The sequence below is a fragment of the Lates calcarifer genome, linkage group LG7_2 (assembly GCF_001640805.2).
Source record: "Lates calcarifer isolate ASB-BC8 linkage group LG7_2, TLL_Latcal_v3, whole genome shotgun sequence".
NCBI lineage: Eukaryota > Metazoa > Chordata > Actinopteri > Centropomidae > Lates > Lates calcarifer.
The window spans coordinates 11,048,233-11,066,978 of NC_066854.1; the positions used below are offsets into that span (position 1 = coordinate 11,048,233).

Here is an 18,746-nt window from a genome sequence, read left to right on the forward strand (position 1 = left end):
GGATGGTGGATGGGTGGTAATTACTAATACCAAACACTAGGGGGAGACTGAAACCTTACAACTGCAGATAGTTGGACCGTTGCTTCTGAAATGTGTCTCCTCCAGGATGATGAGGAGTTCTGACATGTTAGTCTGATAAATGAATAGTGAACCTGAGTTTGTATAGCATGGAGGGGCATTTGTGTCTGTCAGTAGTTGAAGGAGTAGTCAAATACTTTCCTTCAGTAAAGATATCAGTTAATTTACTTGAGTAAAAACGCTCAAAAATACCAGTGAAAATTCCAAATCTAATTTTAGTAAGAGAAAGAAATGTAGTTTAAATATCAAAAACGAAAATGCAGGTCCTGAGGAAAAATGGCCCCTATGACTGATGGCTGTATTATTATATATTATATTGTTAGTTTGTTCATATTGATGCATTTAGGTGTAAGCTGGATTTAATGTTGTATCTGGTATGTCATTTTTTAATGTGCAAAGCATCAATACATGCAAAATAAATATAGGGTAAGTGATTGAAAAGTACTTCCTCATGGTATTTGATTAAGTGTTCCAGGTAGTAGTGTCTGTTTCTCTGTGGGATTTTCTCTTGAAAGTTGATGTGCATGATGATTGTTAGAGCTAGAATAATTCAATAGGAATGGATAAATGATTATTACATATGCATCTGATCTGAAGATGAGGGTTTGATGATTGGAATGTTTCTGTACGTGAGGGGTTAAAATACCAAACACCTGCACTGTGTGTGTCATCATCTAATGCAGCAAGTTACATCATGAAATGGAGTATCTGAGATGGTGAATCACCTCTTCTCTCCACACACTCCTTTTTTCGGTCCATCAGCAAAAAAACACACAGACACAGCAAACAGAGCGAGCAGAGACTTTCCAGCGTAGAGGGGAAAGCCTCCTTGTCGCTTTGCCAGGTGCTCACCGGCTCTCACATTCATAGAATACTCGAAATACCATTCCCACCTTTTCTCTGTAACTGCACCAAAAACTCTGCAACTTCACCATGACATCCACTGTTCCAACCTCACACGGTGACGTCAAGAGTCTTTGCAATGTGTCTGCATCTCGTGGCTGCGCGCTATAAATAGACGCTCGCTGACTGTCTGCTTCCCCCTCATCTGTATCAGTGCACCAGCCGAGAATCACACGAGCTGCTCACACAGTCCGCTCTCTGCATTAACACGACTGCAGCCAGTGTGTGGCCTAAAATGTCTCTGTGCAAGTTCTCATCCAATTATAGGCAGAATCATAGGGTGTGTATGATGAGCTCTGAAATGAAAGTTAAAGAAGTTGAAGAAAAAAAAAGCCTCTTATGGGAATGGGAGCTAAACATGTGGTGTCTTTATTCATCTAAAGGTCAGGAGTCTCATCTCTAAAGGAACATTTTGTGCTTCAGACGTCAGCTCTGGGTTTGAAAATATCTATTAATTTCCATTCATTTCATTCTGATTTATTTGATACTTAAAATGAGATTTAGCCTCATACTCCCATAATACTACTGGACTCCTGGTTGAAAGTTTATAAAGACAGGCTTTTTATTCCTTCTCAAAACCTGGTACCTACATTACCCACAATGCCACAAAACCATTATGTTAGTAGCTCCTATTACAGCCTCTAGCCTCCAGCAGAGAGGAGCCTGTTATAGAGGTCTGGTAAACTCGCTACACACACCCAGATTTGTTTCACTTTCACACAAACTTGCCTTCAGACCCAAGCAATGATTTCTCAGACTTCACACAGCTCCCTCTAGAGATACTTTTTTCACATTTCTAGTAGCACTCCCAGCACCTGGAAACACACTCTGATGTGTTAAGTTGATGGAGTTCCCCTTTAAAAGGTGTGAATATCACCCTCAAACTGTCACATGATTTTCATCATGTCCTTTCAAACAATGATATGATGGGATCTAAGACAAAGCCAGAGAGGGATTATATAAATGAGGCCACAGATCATCAGCTTCTGCATCCTCACAGTCACAGGGTATATGGGAAAATATTATCTCTACTGTATATTTCACCTCGGCTGAATCAGATGTGTCCCTGGATGTTAATGAGGCGAGGAGCATTTGAGCTTATGTAATCTGACTAGTGTGCGGTGTTCAGTATTTCCACTTGAACAGCTGCCACTCTGCCAAAAACAATCTCCTCATAACAGGTTTAAATGAAGCGTTTTAGTTTGACATGACCAGCATGCTGTTTCTGAGTCCTCTCCGGCCCTCTTGCCCCCTTCACACCTGTTGAGGTGCTGCTGCAGCAGGTCCAGCCGTTGCTCCACCTCTCCGTAGGTGAGGTCTGTGTCGCTGTCATCCTCCCCGGCTGGCGTCTCTTGACACTGGGCTGACTCCTCTGCGTTCTCACTGGGACGCTGATGCTCCCACTCGTCTGCATGGTGCTCTGGACACACACACACACACATGCACATGCACACGCAGGGTAAATGATCTGTATTATTAGAACAGTGCCTCTGGGAAACTTCTTCCTGTGTTGTGCCTTCTCATCATTTAGCTTCACTAAGCTCTGATCAGCTTACTGCCTCCTGAATCCTAACATCTATCCTACACAGGAAAACTCACATCTGACCCTGGCTGACAGTCACACCCTCAGAGGGATTTTGGTTCCCCACCTTTTGGGTTTCTGGGTGAGGAGGAACAGCAAGGAATGGCTAGAGATTAAATTGGCATTTCCTGTATGTTGTTCTCACCGGGCTGTTTATAGGAATCAATATCACTCTGCTCTCTACTCTGGCAGAAATCCTCTTATGGCTGCAACAGCTGAATTATGGGATATCACTATCAAATCAACACGCTGACACAGTTTCCCCAGCGTAGAATCATGCTGAGTTTAACTTGGCAGTTAAAATACAGGGAATCCTGCAGCAAAGGTTACTGTTGTGTTACTCTGTGTGTGTGTGTTGGAGCTTTCTTCACACTGGATGATTTTATGGGGATTTAAGCCGACAGTGCAGTTGCATCTCCCGACACTGGGTCATATGAGGTCAAGCTGGAGACACAAACTGGTGAGTTTGCTCAACATGCAGCAGCAGGCAGACGGCGAAAGAGAGGATTTCTCTCAGAGCTTGCCGGGGATCTCAATCCCAGATGTAGCTCTGTGTGTGGAATGTGCCCAGTCAAGCCTGGTGCCCCCACTGTCTGAACTTCTCTGGGATAATATGCGGAAGGATTTCATAACTCTCTACTTCTCTATCTATCTGAATGGCTGTACTGTGTCATTTAATTTTCACGGTAATTGAATAAATAATTAAACCTTATCGCTCCGATTTCCTAAAAAGATTTAATGTGACCTAACTCACCAGATAACAACACAGCACAACACGATTTTACCTAATGTCTCCTGTAAATCCTTTATTTGGTCATGACCTACGATCAAAAGGGGGTGACCCCGGGCTGGTTGCTGGGTATAATCCTCTTACGTTTTATTACTGAGTGGGTTTTAGGTTTCACCATAATGACACATAATCCTTGTTTGGATTTTTAATAGGTGTGACATCCCTCCTCTGGGGGCTTAGGGATTTTTTGGGGTTTTTCTAAATTAACTTCTGAGCCAATTACCATTCTGGAATAAAACTTTAGAGGACAAGCTGCAGATTTACTGGAAAAATTATGTCCATTTAAATAAGACAGCAATTTGCTTAGTATAGATATAATTAAAAGAGTCGGAGCAGTGTTATTTTGCCTCTATAGAATGAGTTGTTTTTTACTTTTGTGTGAAAATCTCTTCAGGGAGAACATTTGTTTGAATGACAGGGAGGAGACCAAAATAAATCTCCCATTACTGAATAAAAGATTCCATGAAAGCTAATTAAGGAATAAATAAGGTGGATGTTTCCCTCGTCACCTTTATATTCTTGGTCCTGTGTGTTGTCATCAGCCTGTGTGTCTGGGGCGCTGCTCAGCCCGAAGCCTAGGGAGTGGTCCCTAACTACCGGGTAGCCCAGCACGCCGGAACACAAAGGCCTCTGCTCCTCTTCCTCCTCCCTGCCTTCCTCCTCCTCCTCCTCCTCCTCGTCCTCTCCCTCCTCGGCCGACTCTCTCCTCTCCTCAGCTGCTGTGGAGGCGTAGATCTGCCTCCCCTGCTTGGTGTCACAGTAGGTGGCCACCGGCTCCTTGTTGTGGGAACCTACAGAGAGAAATGGTAATCAGGAAATCTGCTGAGGGAACACTGACTTCTGCGCTAAGACTTCCTCTGGGGATGTCTGGGTTGTCTCATTATCTCTGACAACACATAGGGAGTGTTTTGCTTTGGGGTTGAAGTGAGGACAAACAATGTTAAAGGAGAATTTAGCAGCAACCCCTTTTAAGTCCTGAACTAATCATGTTATGTAACTGACAGTCACTCTAAATGTGTGTTTACGACTCAAGTATGATCGACAGTAAATTAATAACGTTCCTGTTCACACGGCTCATCAGGCTGAATTCTAAATCTTCACACCTGATGGATGGAGGCAGGATACGCCGGCTGCAGGACTGTGAAATGGACTGTTAGGTACATTCTCTGTCCTCACTTGTGTTATATTGGGAGATGGTGATACCGTATTCAGATGGCCTGTAACCATGGTGACCAATTAGATTTGCCTGAATCTAAGCCAAAATGCTGAGTGCTGCTGTGTGGAGGCTCTGTCTCCAAGTCCCAAGTCTCCGGGCTGTTAGAAGTCAAATTACAACAGCTCCCATGGTGCGGGGCCACTCTCGCTCAAACACAGTGTGTACTGTCATCTGAAAGCTGCCCTGCAGTCTGAGGGCAGGGACGCTCTGTTTATCTTTAGTGTAACTGATCTGAGAACAGATTTTCTAACTAGAATACACAGGTCTGGGGTGTGTATTAAAGGAGGCTCAGAACATCAGGGTTTGTTGTAAAAAATCTGCCTTGAATGAGGCTAAAAAACTGAACCAGGATTAAACTGTTTCATGAAATTCTGAAAAATCATTTCATGACTTTGAAACACAGGTCTGTGACATCAAGCACAGATCAAATCAATTCACAGTGAAGATGACTGACATGCACTGTTTACAGTCACAGACTAGAACTCCTGAAATACATCATTTTGAGCATGTAATATTACAGCTAAAACTAATAAAACTATAGCAATAAACAAAGAAAAAAAAAAAACTTTTGGCAGCATGTTGTAGACCAGTGTGAAACTCACACTTAAAGGAAAGCAGAAATGGCACCTGGCATTACCTAACTCAGTCTGAGTGTGTAGTCATGGCATCATAGGTTCAAGTGTGGTTTGAATACTATGAATTTTCTTTGTATAATAAGTGCTGAAATTTAACATGGGAGGTGCAATGTGCAACCGCAGCCAGATCATTCATTTTAAAGCAGCGAATACAATTTTTTTTAGAAGTTATAAGTTAGGTATAAGCAGGATTTTGCTACTTGGTTTGTGCAAGTGACATAACAGCCGCCATAGGATGAAATTACTGTTTAAATAATTTATCAGACTGATGAAGTCTGCACCTCGTGTCTGCAGAGGAATTCAGTCAACATATGTGCGCTGCAATTGAACTGAAGCTAATAAACAACTTTAACCCATGACTTTGATTTTCATGATTTGTTCTGTTTAATTGAAACTAAATGGACAGACACCTAAAATCCCTCTATTAAAAATACAGCTCTGTTAACAGCAGAGCAGTGACTGAGCCAGCAGAAATCATCTAAACTAATTTCTGTGGTTAATTCATTCTTTTATTCCTCATATTATAAATTTGTTATGTGCTGTTCTGTGGCTGTGAACATCACAGTTTTTCTTTTTGTGAATTAATGTGATTTGTTCTCGATGTCCCGAGTCTGTATTTCAAAGTCATGAATGAAAGGTTTTGAACTGGGCTTGAATCAGTCTGATCATATTAGCTTAGTTTTATGAAACAGTTCAATCCTGCCTCTGTTTGTAAGGCTCATCCAGGACTGATTTTACATAGTTTCTGAGCTTTGTTTATGAAATACCTCTCAGCCAAGCTTTCCATGATACCTTAAGTCAGACTTACTTAAACCTGCTTTAGAAAACAGAATTTTGAGAAAATAACCCAGATTTGGTTCAGTGAGCCTGTCATAACTGTTAATCTTAGTTAATGAAACACCACTTTTATGTAATACTGGGGCTATTAAGCAGCAGCACACATCGATGATGGAGGACTGGGAATGAGTGAGTGCAGCTTTGGTGTTTTAAGTGGACACTTCACATTACTGAGGCTTCATTATATAACTCAACCATTGCCTGGAGACATGATAGCATAGACTGGCTATTGAAGCATAGTCAGAATTGTGTGTGTGTGTGTGTGTGTGTGTGTGTGTGTGTGTGTGTGTGTGAGGGGTTGGGGTTGGATAAAGTTTTATATAAACTCTGCTCCACCCAGTCTCTGTGCCCAGGTGTAAAGCAATGATTTCCTTTCAGTGTAATTAACACAGGCAAATCTCACATATCAGAGAAAATAACACAACACAGATATTACACCACCACCTCCTGTTATACTGTATACAAATAATTACACTTACTGTAGAATAAATCACCTTTGCAGCTTTCATACATTATGCAAAGATCTATCTTTAGCAGAGCTGGGCACTGTTTGAAATTCTTTGAACTGCTGCCATTGATACCACTACATTTAACCTGGTAAAACTAACTGCATGTGCTTAATTGTTCTAGTGGATTTGTTTATGTTAGAAAATAAGCGAGGAGAAGAACTCCCTAATCATAGAAAAACTAGAGAATAGATCATGCAGCAGGGTGTTTAGATTACATGCAGAGCAATTATTCATTCTCTAATGATTCATTTTATTTTGCTGTACGTGTGAATTGACCTCAGTTGTATTTTCGAGGTGCAAATATTTGTCAGCCACTCAACTGAAATGAAATCATTGCCCTACACCTGTGCAGAGGATGGGTGGAACATTATCTATATAAGGTCTTGTTTTTTGTGTTTTAATTTCTAATAAAGGACCAATATGTTAGTCAGCTGAATAAATGATGTTACTGTGACAGTAAATGAAGAATAAGTAATAGCACATGTGTTGGTCTTTCATTGTAAAAATAATGTCTGATTTAAAGCACAGCATCAGTAGTGATGATGCTGTGTCTCATGCTGACCTGCGGAGGATTTCCTTCTGTAGGACACCCGTCTTCGACACTTGATGTCATCCATGTTGGAATCAGTTGCTTGTGGATACGTCGTCTGTAAACAAAGGACAATGTGATCAGACTGAACCATGCCACATATGATGACACATACTAATTCACATGTATGTAAACAGACAAACAAACAAACAAAAACACACAATTTGCATGATGAAGTGGTTGACTTTGCTCTGCGGTCACCTCTGGAGATATAGGAACAAATCTTATAAGAACAAAATTAGTAATAGCATCTTGTGTTAAAACAGCTCTCTCCATTTAAAACCAACATTTCCTTAACTAAGGAACCTAAACTACTTCCTGTCTTGTCAGAGCACCATGTATCTCCTGTTTTTGATGTAATCCTACCAGAACCAAACCTTCTCATGTGTCTCCTCTCTTCTTTCCAATTCTCTGAATAAATAACAAAAGGCCGGCACAAAGTGCACTTCCTGCTCTCTTTTAAGATAAATAAAACAACTGACCAGTGTAGATTCCCGCTCACATAAAGCCACAGGCCTTGCACATCTTTCTACTACATGTCATTTATTAGAATTACAGCCTACATCATGCCCTCTGTCCATAATGTCTACTCTTAGTGCTTGACTGATACTCTCACTCGTGTCATCCAGCAAATGGCAGATTAAAGAAAAATGTCTAAATTAGCCCTTATGCTTTTATTCCCATAGCCATGGATAAATTGAAGCATGAGAGAGAATTAATAAGAAAGCTATTCCTCCAACTTAAGTGGACATGGCAGAGATATGGTACAAGGAATAGACTCTTTAATTCAAGTTAATGGTCTCTCCTAGAAGCTCTCTTACTGTACAGTAAAGCATTAAGATTGATTTTACATAAAAGCCTTTAATCCATTTCACTGTCTCCTAGATAATTGTAATTAGAGACAGGAATTGGCGCTGGCACCTCTGTGCTGATTACCTTTGCGTTTTCATCACGGAGGTCAAAGGTCAGCTCCAAGTTTGTGAGGAAGTGGTCGGCAAACTCTGGATACATGTCCAGCACCTCCAGAATCTCCTCCCTCTGAATGGTGTGGAGGTCACAGTAACTCAGCGCCCGCACGTCCGCGCAGGATTTCCCTGGCTTGGCGAACAGGTGGATCATCTCACCGAAGATGTCGTTCTTACCTGCAGAGGAAACAGGTACAGTATATGGTGACCTATAAAGAGATGGACCACCTGGCAGAGAGGCACAAGAATGTAAAAGAGGCTAAAGGGCATTATGGACATCTAAAAATGGGATTTACACAATACTAGTGCACATGGAAGTCACACGGGCCAAACATTCCTGTCTCTGTTTAGTCGCTGACCTACATGGAATGGCCACAGGGTTTACTATGCTGGCTTTAGTGGACTATATCATGCATTGTAGAGGCTCACAGTGACCAATATTAAATTAAGTACACAAATATGAGATAAAGAATTTTTATATATATATTAATAAATAATAAAATATAAGAATGAAACAATTATTTGTTAGTTCTTTTTGAAAATGTATATAAAAAGTAATAGAAACTGTTTTATAAGACTTTTATATAAGTTCATTTAGAGTCTTATTTTTGCCTGTTGTCAAAATTCTTCTTTTTATTTTGCAATGACATTTTTCCCAGTAACACCTTCATTTCATGCCACCTTTGATTTCATAATGTCACTTTCCATGACAGTGGTTTTGTTACCACCTTCTCCTCTTTCAGCCAATTACATGCTCCATCAACAGCTACTGCCACGTTTAGCCAGTTAGCTCCTGCTAGCCGAACAACCCACCAATTAATATTTATTATTTCCATCTAGCCAAGATTTTCATCACACTTACACTGTGTGTCCTAGTATTTTCATGTGCAGTGTAATGTAATGTAATACATGACCACATGGAAATGGTGTACAAACAAGATAGTATGCAACTTGAGCTATCAGCAGTTCTCTTGCTGTAACAGAGAAAATCTGCTGAGTTGTGTGTGTGACCTACAACTTAACCATCCGTGGTCCTCGCTCATCATGACCCTATTGTGTCACTGGTTTTTGCCAAACCTAACTGGCTCCATGAAAACAGTCATTAAAGAAAAACAAAGGCATAAAAGCCTCGGTAGGATGCACCTGCCGGCTGCTGGGATGAGAGGAGAGGAAGGAGTGAAACTGAGAGATGAGATGTACATTCAGATGCTGCTGATAATACCGTGCAGCTCAGTGGTTCCTGTCATCAAGCAGTGCATACACCACTGACAACCACATGAAACTCTCACCACCTTCTTTTCTCTCTCTGTCACTTCACTTCTCTCCTGGATTCCTCAATCTGCCCCTTTCTTTAACTCTCGTCTTCTTTCTCTCCCATCGCTTGTCTTTTTTCTACCCCGCCCACTCGCTCAGCTCTCCATCCCTCCCTGCTTCTATTGTCATCTATCTCTATTTGAAAGCAATCATGTTCTCCTTTTTTCATCAAGACATATCCTCTGTTACTCTCGTCCCACCATGTGTCCTCCCCCACTCCTTTCTGTCCTCTCCCTTCATCTGAGGCACGACTGTGAGGCAGCAATCACAGTGTTCTTTGAAGTAAGTTATTACAACATACCCAACAGGGATCTCAGCTGCCAGCCCAGCCATATCACAGCAGAACGGAGCTATCTTTATTTAGTTGGCCCACCCGAGTCTACACAAATGGAGGTGAGTTCAGGCAAAGCTAACCAGAATGGAATGACAGGACTATCAGTTATTCTCTGTGGTTGTTTTTGAAGTGTTTTTGAGCTGGCTCATCAATAGAATTCACTGAGCTAATTAAAAATGTTTTGTGTACAAGAACGCTGAATAAATGTCTCAAAGTTTCTACATTGTATGGCTTGTACTGTGCTCAGTGTTGGCATGTCTTGTGTCCTCAGACTTGACATCCTACAGCCAGACAAAATAATGAATTCCTTTGAAATATCTCTGTATATGTAGTAGAAGGTATGTAGAGTGCCAGAGCATCAAGAAATACTTTTTACTACGTACTGTATATACATATATGTGAATGCTCTGATACAATCCACACTTATTGAGCAAATAAATGATTATTAGATTAGTTAAAGATTTTGGAGAATATTCTTCTTGGCTTTCTTGCTCAGACTTAGATGAGATAATAGATGCTCTCGTGTCATTAATTATGAACCAAGAGTTGGCTTAGCTTAGCTTTAAGACTAGAGGTGGTGGGAGATTGATTTCTTCTACACTTAAAAGCCCAATGCACGAGCTGTAGGCAGTCTGTAAGCCATTTTAAGATTGTTGTGGCCTCCCTGATAGGTCCCATGCAGTAGGTTTTTCTTCTTGGAAACCAGATGTTAGAGGAATGAACCAGTGGGACCATGCATCTCATTTGATATGTTGCATTTACCTTTGTGTCACAGGGCACTGCAATTCATTTGCATAGGAAGAGGGATGTTTTGCCAATGCCTCTGCAATTTCTACTGGTCATAGGTCATAGATTTCTTAATGCATTCACAGGCGCTGACACCAGCACCACGGGTCAGTTAACAAATGTGAATTTAATGCTGATGATACTGAATTGCAGGGAAGAGGTTCTTAAGATGTAAAGCAGACTCACCCAGGATGGCCACCACCACGTCATCTTTGAGGATTTCGATGGAGCCACGTGAGACAAAGTAAAGCGCTGTGAGCACGTCTCCACAGTGGACTAAGGTGTCTCCAGGGGGCGCGTGGGTGGTCTTGAACCTCATGGCCAGCGCCCGGAGGCAGCCCTTGGTGGCTCCTCGAAACGCCTTACAGCCCTGGAGGAGGTTCTTGTTGAGGTGGAGGCAGATATCCGCCTGCAGGCACTCTGGAAAACCCTTCAGGACCTGAGTGTGAAACACGGGTCAAAGCACACATGATTATGGTGTGATTACGTGTGATATGGAAGTAGTGCTTTTTTTAAGAAACTGTCAAGTTATCAGTGTTTTGATGTGCTGAAATTTTTGGGGTGAAGTTGCAAGTCAAATTGATTGGATTTCCAGAGAAATTTGGTACAATTGCCACTTGTGTTCTTTCCTTCTTCTCAAAACCTATCACACCCTGCAGTAGAAACAGCCTGCATTGTCATTCTACACAGAGCTACAGTTTGGTGTTTTATTGAGCCTTTCAGCAGCTTTAGATGAGAGACAAGACAGAACATTTAGGGACCGAGAAGCTGCAGATAAATGACAGCTCAAACTTGAAACACAGATTCAATATTTATCATGTCTGCTCTCTGTAACACTTTGACATTTTTAAGTTTTTATAGAGTTTCACTGCCTTTATGTGCTGCCATGCCATGATGACACTACTCTGTGAATCATTACCTGGAATACACAAAAGGAGGACATAATATTCAGTCTTGTTTCCAACAATGTCACTCTATTGAAACATTCCTCAATAATGTGACCCATACTCTGTTATGTAGTTAACACACAAACAGAAATGAATATTACAAATATTGAAACACGACCCAACCGTGATCAGTCAAGCATTCCCACCCATCCGAGTTAGCCTGGGAGACTGTTGAAAATATAATAAAAATATATGATAAAGACATGTGAACATTGTGTTTAAATTGAACATGTTTGTGAGGACCGTCTGATACATAAAAGCTGATATTACACTTACCCCTTTTAAAGACAAAGATACAGTGACCACTGACAAAAACTAATGATCCCCGGACAACGTGAACTGACTGTAAAGGACCACATTTTCTTTTCAAACCTTAACACAACAGACACTGGAAGGCAGGGACAAGGGCTTCAAGGACACATAAGGGAGAGTTGAAACAAGAATACACAATTCTTATCTTTTGTCATTTACACATAAAATACAATGTGCTAATGACAAGAGCACAGTGAAAAAAAAAAAAATAGACTGAACTGGTTTTCTGGCTCTGACAGGCTTTTTGTTGCTCGGAACAAAAACTGATCAGTAGATTTGGAAAGGAAAGACTGAACAACATTTGGCAAGCGCAGGTGCCACCACAGAGCATGCAGCCAAGCCTCCCACAGTGGGAGGGAAACCTGGCAGTGCCCGGCGAGGCTGTGCCCACTCTCACAGGCATGATTCACTCTGTCTCTGGTACCAGATGAATATCATGGGGTTGCGTTTGAATACACAGATTTCATGCAAAAGGGACCTCAAGGCAGGCCACGTGCAAGTCTACCACTGATAGACTATTACTGTGGCCTGCAGGAAACATTCAGCGTTAATGTATGTGTGTCCTCTGTAATAAATGGCATGCACACGTTCATCCTGTAAATCCATCTAGAATGTAGCATCACAGAAACTGTTTGCAGTATGGTTGTGTGTCCATATATGCACAGTAAGTTGTGTAACACATAAAACACAGCAGGAATGTGTCCTTTGATAACATGCATGTTTGGGACAATAATGAAACAATTACATATTAAAACCTTAATGATATGTAGCTGTCATCTTCTGTACATTAAAGTAAAAACTAATAACTTAATGCATTCAACTACAGGTATCAGGCACAGCTAGATGAAGCTCTACTACTGTGGAACATATCGACATTAGTTGTGTTAACACATGTACCTCCTGCTCTTACCAGAGTGGTGGGGTCATTCCATTTGACATGAGGCAGACATGGAAAAGACAAACTTATATAAGTACCATGAACAGTATCATGATGAGAAATGCCAGAGTTACTGTTTCCATGAGCAGTAACTATGGCTTTCATTTAACTTGTGGCTATGACTGAACATTGCACAGTATAATTGCGATGAAAACATTTTACTATGCCATATGCCAATGACATAGTGAGGCTGCTTCACATTGATGTGAGTAAGAGCACTTTTTGGGGACAGGATAGTTGAAACTCAGCAGAAATGGTGATCAAAACATCAAACTCACACAAATGAGTTTGTAAAGGAGAGAAGAAGCAACAGAAGAAAGCAACAACAAACTTAAAGTTAAACATATATTTTGTTTCCATTGAGAAAAAAACACAAGGTAGAGGCTTGCCAAATAAAGAAGCTCCCACCTAAATGAAACACACACTGGTACACATTACTTCTCTCGTACCATATTCATGTCGATTCCGTTGGTGTACGTCCAGGCGTGTTGGAAGTACTCCTCCAGCCTCTGCCTCAGTGGGTTTGGGATCTGGTGGAAGCGGATGAATTCTTTGACCCGTAGCATCTGGAGGTGATACCTGGCTGTACCTGAATACAGCCTCTGGATGATGGCGGACACATTCCCAAAGATGCTGGCGTACATTAGAGCTGGGAGAGAAGCCATACAGGTGACTGTTCAGCTATGGTAGCTAAGGCTGCTTATACACAGTGCCTACTTCTTCCTGTTTATCCCGAACAAAGGATTTCTCTCAATGAAAGCCCTAACTGATGCAATGTAAAAGCTTTAATGTGCTGTGCAAGCATTAAATCACACCATGATTACCTAGTGTGTAAATGTGAGTCTTCATTGGTTTGTATCAGTGTGGTTATCTGTAAAAATCTTCTATTGGTTTTATATTCTCAACAGCTACATGAAATATGTCATTCAACCCTGTTTCAGTAATAACAGGATTGAAATACTGTCTGTATGTAGTGTGACTCAGCTGTCACTCACATCCAATGAGCATGACGCAGATGGAAAAGATCTTCTCAGAGTTGGTGTTGGGGGAGACGTTCCCAAAGCCCACACTGGTCAGACTGCTGAAGGTGAAATAGAGTGCTGTGACGTACTTATCTTTGATGGAGGGGCCTGAGCTGGGGTCGCTGTAGTTGTATTTTTTTCCTGTGATGAAAAACAATAATTATAATTACAAAATGTTTGGTATCAAATGTTATTATGCGTCCTTAAAACAAAGACTTTGGAAATAGAAAAAAAAAAAACAAGTAAGATCACCTATTGACACCCCCAGGTTATCCAGCCAGCCAATCTTGTGCTCCAGGTAAGGCTTCTCCACGTTGCCGATAGCGTACCAGATGCAGGCCAGCCAGTGGGCGATGAGGGCAAAGATGCACATGAGCAGCATGAGAACGGCAGCACCGTACTCTGAATAGCGGTCTAGCTTACGGGCGACACGTACCAGCCGTAAGAGACGGGCTGTCTTCAGTAGACCAATCAGAGTGGTGGTCTAACAAACAGAGAAATACACAAGATTCAGTTAGTCATTTGGAAGTGTGTGATGGCTGCAGGCCCGCTCCTGGGGACCACAGATCATCTGGAGGTATCAGGAACCACTCTGAGTCTCTTGGACATTTTTTGCTGCCTGCTTAAATCCAGACTATTTGTACTACAACCTCTTAATTTCAGGACTTTGTGCAGAATTGGTCCATAGCTCTTTTGTATATTGGTGCTGGCTTAGAGTCATATCTAGTCTTCTTTTCTGTTTAAAGTCAGGCAATAGCTATGCTCTTTTCTCTAGCTTTTTTGTACCTAGGACATTAGGTTTAACACTCTGATATTCTATCTGAGTAGTTCATTTAGGTTAATGATTTTATATCTAGTTGGGGCTTGTTTGGTTTGTTTTATTTTGGACTGGGCTTTCCTTGATGTTCAACTTCTATATTTGGAAGTGAAAGAATCAGATAATGTGCAAGCTAAAATTTACATAAGTAAACCCTTAATTTAAGAACCAACAGAAGCATACAAATATACTCCATTATAAGTAAATGTCTTGTGTTCAAATTCCTATTGAAGCACATAAATATTATCAGCAAAATGTACTTGTCAAAGTATCATCTTTCATAATTCGTTAAAACTAAATGTTCAAGGTAAATTATCAGTTATGTACTTTCCGCACTTGAAGAGTGTACTTTTATAATGCTCCACATGACAAAATTCCAATCACAAATCAGACCAGGGATCTGGAACAAAGTGAACAAGTTGTTGCCTTTCAGAGTCAAGGGTCAGAGTCAGGGTCATGAGGATGATCAGATCAGGATTAGAGATTCAGACACATATGTAGTTTAGTCATTCTTAATCTTATTCGCTTAGCACATGAAGCAGACACACAGGCTAGACGTTGGATCATTCCTGGATCATTCCTGCTGGAGCAAACAGATCTTTAAAGGACTCAACGTCCCTCGCTGTCAACACAACTTCACTGATTAAGTCATGGATGCCTGTGGCTCTGCAAATCATGACAGTCAGTATGGGACTGGCTTTTAGTGGAACTGGCATTAGAAAGGGAGGAAGAGTTTGATGATTCATCTGTTGGCTGATGATAAGACACTTTAAATAGCTGCATATGATGACGGCAAAATTAGCTCTGAAAAACATAAATATCAGCAGCTTGGAACCTTTGTCAAAGCCTTGAATCCAGTCAGTGGGAAGAAAACCAGCATATAAGCAGACCTTCAGAGTCCACGTACACACACACAGATCAGACACACACTTGCATACATACATTATGATGTACGCACACTGCCTTCTGTTGTGTTTAATTCAAAGCACTTTAATCCTCCTGTCTTCATTTTCTAGAGGTAACACACAGACTATGTGAGGGAAGTTGGGGGCAGCATGCAGCCATGACACAAGTCCTGATCTATTAGTGTCGCGCAATCTGTAAACACAATAAGTGAGACTTCGAGTACACTAATAGGTCTTACCACTCCCTATCGTGACTGACAATTATCCTAATATCCTTGGGGAAATCATTACCCGCAGCCTCCTGCAGTAATTGTGCCTCCTCACGTCTATACTTGCTTATTTACACCTCTTATACAGGTGAGAGTGAGAGTAGTAGATTATTCAAACTACTAAATACAGGCAGGGGTCTGCTGCATTTTAATTTTTTTGAAGAGAGATGATTCATGAGGCAGGGTGTGTCTCCGTCACGGTGAGGAAGAGTGCTGTAGCTGCTTCTGATGGGTCCATTTAGGAGCCTTTCGTCCTCCCCGTCTCACCCCTAAATCACTGCCATCATTTACTGCCGTGCATCCGTCCAGCGCACCCTTTTTCACTGACAACTAAAACAGTGAATAAATCATATCCAGAAACAGATAAACCCTAAATTATCAACAGGAGCGTTGACTGAGCACGTACTGGCTTCGGTGTAGCAGCTGACTCCATCAGAGTGACCTGCGCAGATGACACAGCACACATTGTCTGATGTGGCCCACACAGTGTAATGTTGATTAAAATCTGGGCTTACAGTAAGTCGGAGGCGTTTTGAGCTGAGGAGTGAAGCTAAAGCTCCCATTAGCAACCAGCTGTATAAAACATATCCGCTGAATATCCCTCTGGCCATCTGCCACTGTGGCTTTCCAGGCTCGCATGGCCACTTGAAAACACCAAGAGTCACCCGAGGTTGTGATGTAACCTTCTGACTCTCTGTTCTTGGACACAATGTGCTATCAGATATTCAAGGTGCTCTTATGTGAAATGACTTAAAGCAATACACCATAATTTCATGATATTCTCCAAAGTTAGTGAAAAAGAAAGCTGAACATGAAGGTATGAAACTGACCTCGGGGTGAACAAGTCAACAACATAGTTTTTGTTATTCCTCTTAATCCGAAAAGAAATCAAATGTTTTCTGACTGTGTGAACAACTCCAGCAGGGCAACATTGAGACTGAGGGAGCTGCTTGTTACAATGAACCTGCATGCTCTGTCTTTTCAAGCACAGCTGTTGCTGCAGGTTTTGCTCATAATAGAGCTGGAATGCGTGTCTGTACGGCCTGCTTTAACTGAGAGAACAATACACATTTGATTCTCTGACAGAGTTGTATGTGAAGAGGGAAATCTGAGTTGAAAAGTTTCATTTGCATGAAAAAAAAATATCTGCCATAAAGACAATTTGTGCATGTAGTTCCATCTGAGCTCTAAAGGTCAGTTTAATATTTGTGAGTGTAAATGAGATCAAATCAATAATAATCATGATCAGCTTCCTGGAACTGTTTCACTGAAACCAAATAAAAGCCTGACACTGTTTATGTTAATTTATTACTGAGACTAATGTACCAAAAAATCTACTCATATAAAAGTAAAATCAGGCATGCCCTGAGACATTTTGGTTAAGAGGTGGTCTCTTAGCTCAGAGTTGTTTGTTGCATTCGTTTATGAGCACAAATCTCCTCTCACTGGGCCCAGGATTAAAGGGAAAATAATATCTGACTTCTGGTTTAGAGCAAATTTTCACACTGAGCATTCATAATTTGCAATTACCTCAAATTTGAATAGTATGTACATGTGGATGGACATAACAGGCAAATAATGAGATCTTATCACAACAGGACATTGATATGAAAATGATGGAGGAGCCAAATGGTTTCTGTAGGTAAATTCAGTACCACACCATTTCATTTCATTTGCCAGGCAGCAGTGCTGAAAGCCTGCACTGAGTGAGAATCCAAAAAGAATCTCTCAAGGGAGATTTCAACCTGCTATGTTTCTAATGAAATCAGCAAAAAGAATCTTAACATATTGTCGGAGATGGTTTCCAGGCAACAAAGGTGCATGAGATTATGTCTAAAAATAGTCCCTGTCTCTGCACATAGAGCTAAAATAACACACCTTAAAGACAGGAGCTAAAACTGTACATGGATGTGTTACTTTCAGTCTCTTCTGGAGAATGGGGGACCTAAAAATACAACATTTTGTCACTGTACTCATCCTGACACTGTGTGTTTTGGACATGAGCTGTAACGGGAACACACATTCTGTCACTGCACCAGTCATCCAGCTGTATGATGAGGACATACATCGTGCCATGGTGTCGCTCAGCTGTCTGCTCTTTTTTCTCCACCTGCCACTCACTGCCAGCCTCTAGCCATGGACTCCCTCACAGGAACACATACCTAATGGTAAATAATGACTCAGCAAACCGACAGACTGACATCGGGGGCCTTGCCTTCAACACACATGTCAATCTGGGATGGTTCTGTGTGTGTGTTTGTGGGGGTATGACATCATGTATCCTGGCATCTGGTATTTTCACACTTTTTTGGTTCTGCCTTAGTTTAAAAACTAAATTACTATTTAAAAATGAAGGCAATCAATATACAGTAAGTGCTGAAAATAAAGTATTCTAGTGCAGGCTCAAACTGAGATTTATGTCATATGTTGCTCAGTTGTTATTGCACTCTGTAAACTGCTCTCTCTGAGCATTAGATAACTTGCTCAGCCATCTCCCTCAGATGTACATGAGCAAAATAGTTTCTCGCAGGCAGAGTGGTTAGGGAGGCTGAGACCTTATTAACTGATTTGGATTGCCCGAGGCCACAGCAGAAGGAAGCAGATGTGACAGATGAGCGTCAGATTGGTTTAGTAGTCTAAACATTCCATAAAACAGCTCAGATATATGACTGCCAGAGCTGTGGCCTCACGTCATGACAGAGGACGAACTGAGGAGGGACTGATTCACTGCAGCTTTGCTATGAAACAGTGTAGATAAGCAATGTGAAAAAAATGTGCTGGTGAATTTGGGCCTCTCAAAACTCCCAACCAGGAGCACAAAAAGCCTTGAAGAGGCTGTAACAGTGTAAACAAATGTCTGTATTGCACTGTGTTGGAAAGAGCACGCAAGTGTCTGAGTGTGGTTCAATGAGTTCTTTACTATGTCTCATATGAAATAGTTAATGAACACTACTGGTGAATTTTATGAAGTTTGGAATCCTAAACCTGAAAGTGCCATG

The 18,746-nt window shown here is 41.3% G+C and overlaps 1 protein-coding gene across 3 annotated transcripts in view; it reads right to left on the reverse strand.

Moving 5' to 3' along the window:
* Nucleotides 1–18,746, reverse strand: part of kcnh7 (potassium channel, voltage gated eag related subfamily H, member 7) — a 64,408-nt gene that overhangs the window by 6,071 nt on the left and 39,591 nt on the right. For 2 of the 3 annotated variants that reach the window (XM_051066018.1, XM_018701719.2), the window contains 8 exons: nucleotides 14,009–14,240; nucleotides 13,730–13,897; nucleotides 13,184–13,383; nucleotides 10,725–10,977; nucleotides 8,076–8,281; nucleotides 7,113–7,197; nucleotides 3,863–4,144; nucleotides 2,242–2,401 (listed from right to left, as the gene is read on the reverse strand). In XM_051066018.1, the coding sequence (XP_050921975.1) occupies nucleotides 2,242–2,401; nucleotides 3,863–4,144; nucleotides 7,113–7,197; nucleotides 8,076–8,281; nucleotides 10,725–10,977; nucleotides 13,184–13,383; nucleotides 13,730–13,897; nucleotides 14,009–14,240 (1,586 nt within the window). The remainder of the gene's footprint in view (nucleotides 1–2,241; nucleotides 2,402–3,862; nucleotides 4,145–7,112; nucleotides 7,198–8,075; nucleotides 8,282–10,724; nucleotides 10,978–13,183; nucleotides 13,384–13,729; nucleotides 13,898–14,008; nucleotides 14,241–18,746) is intronic. The other variant, XM_018701720.2, reaches the window with a different exon arrangement.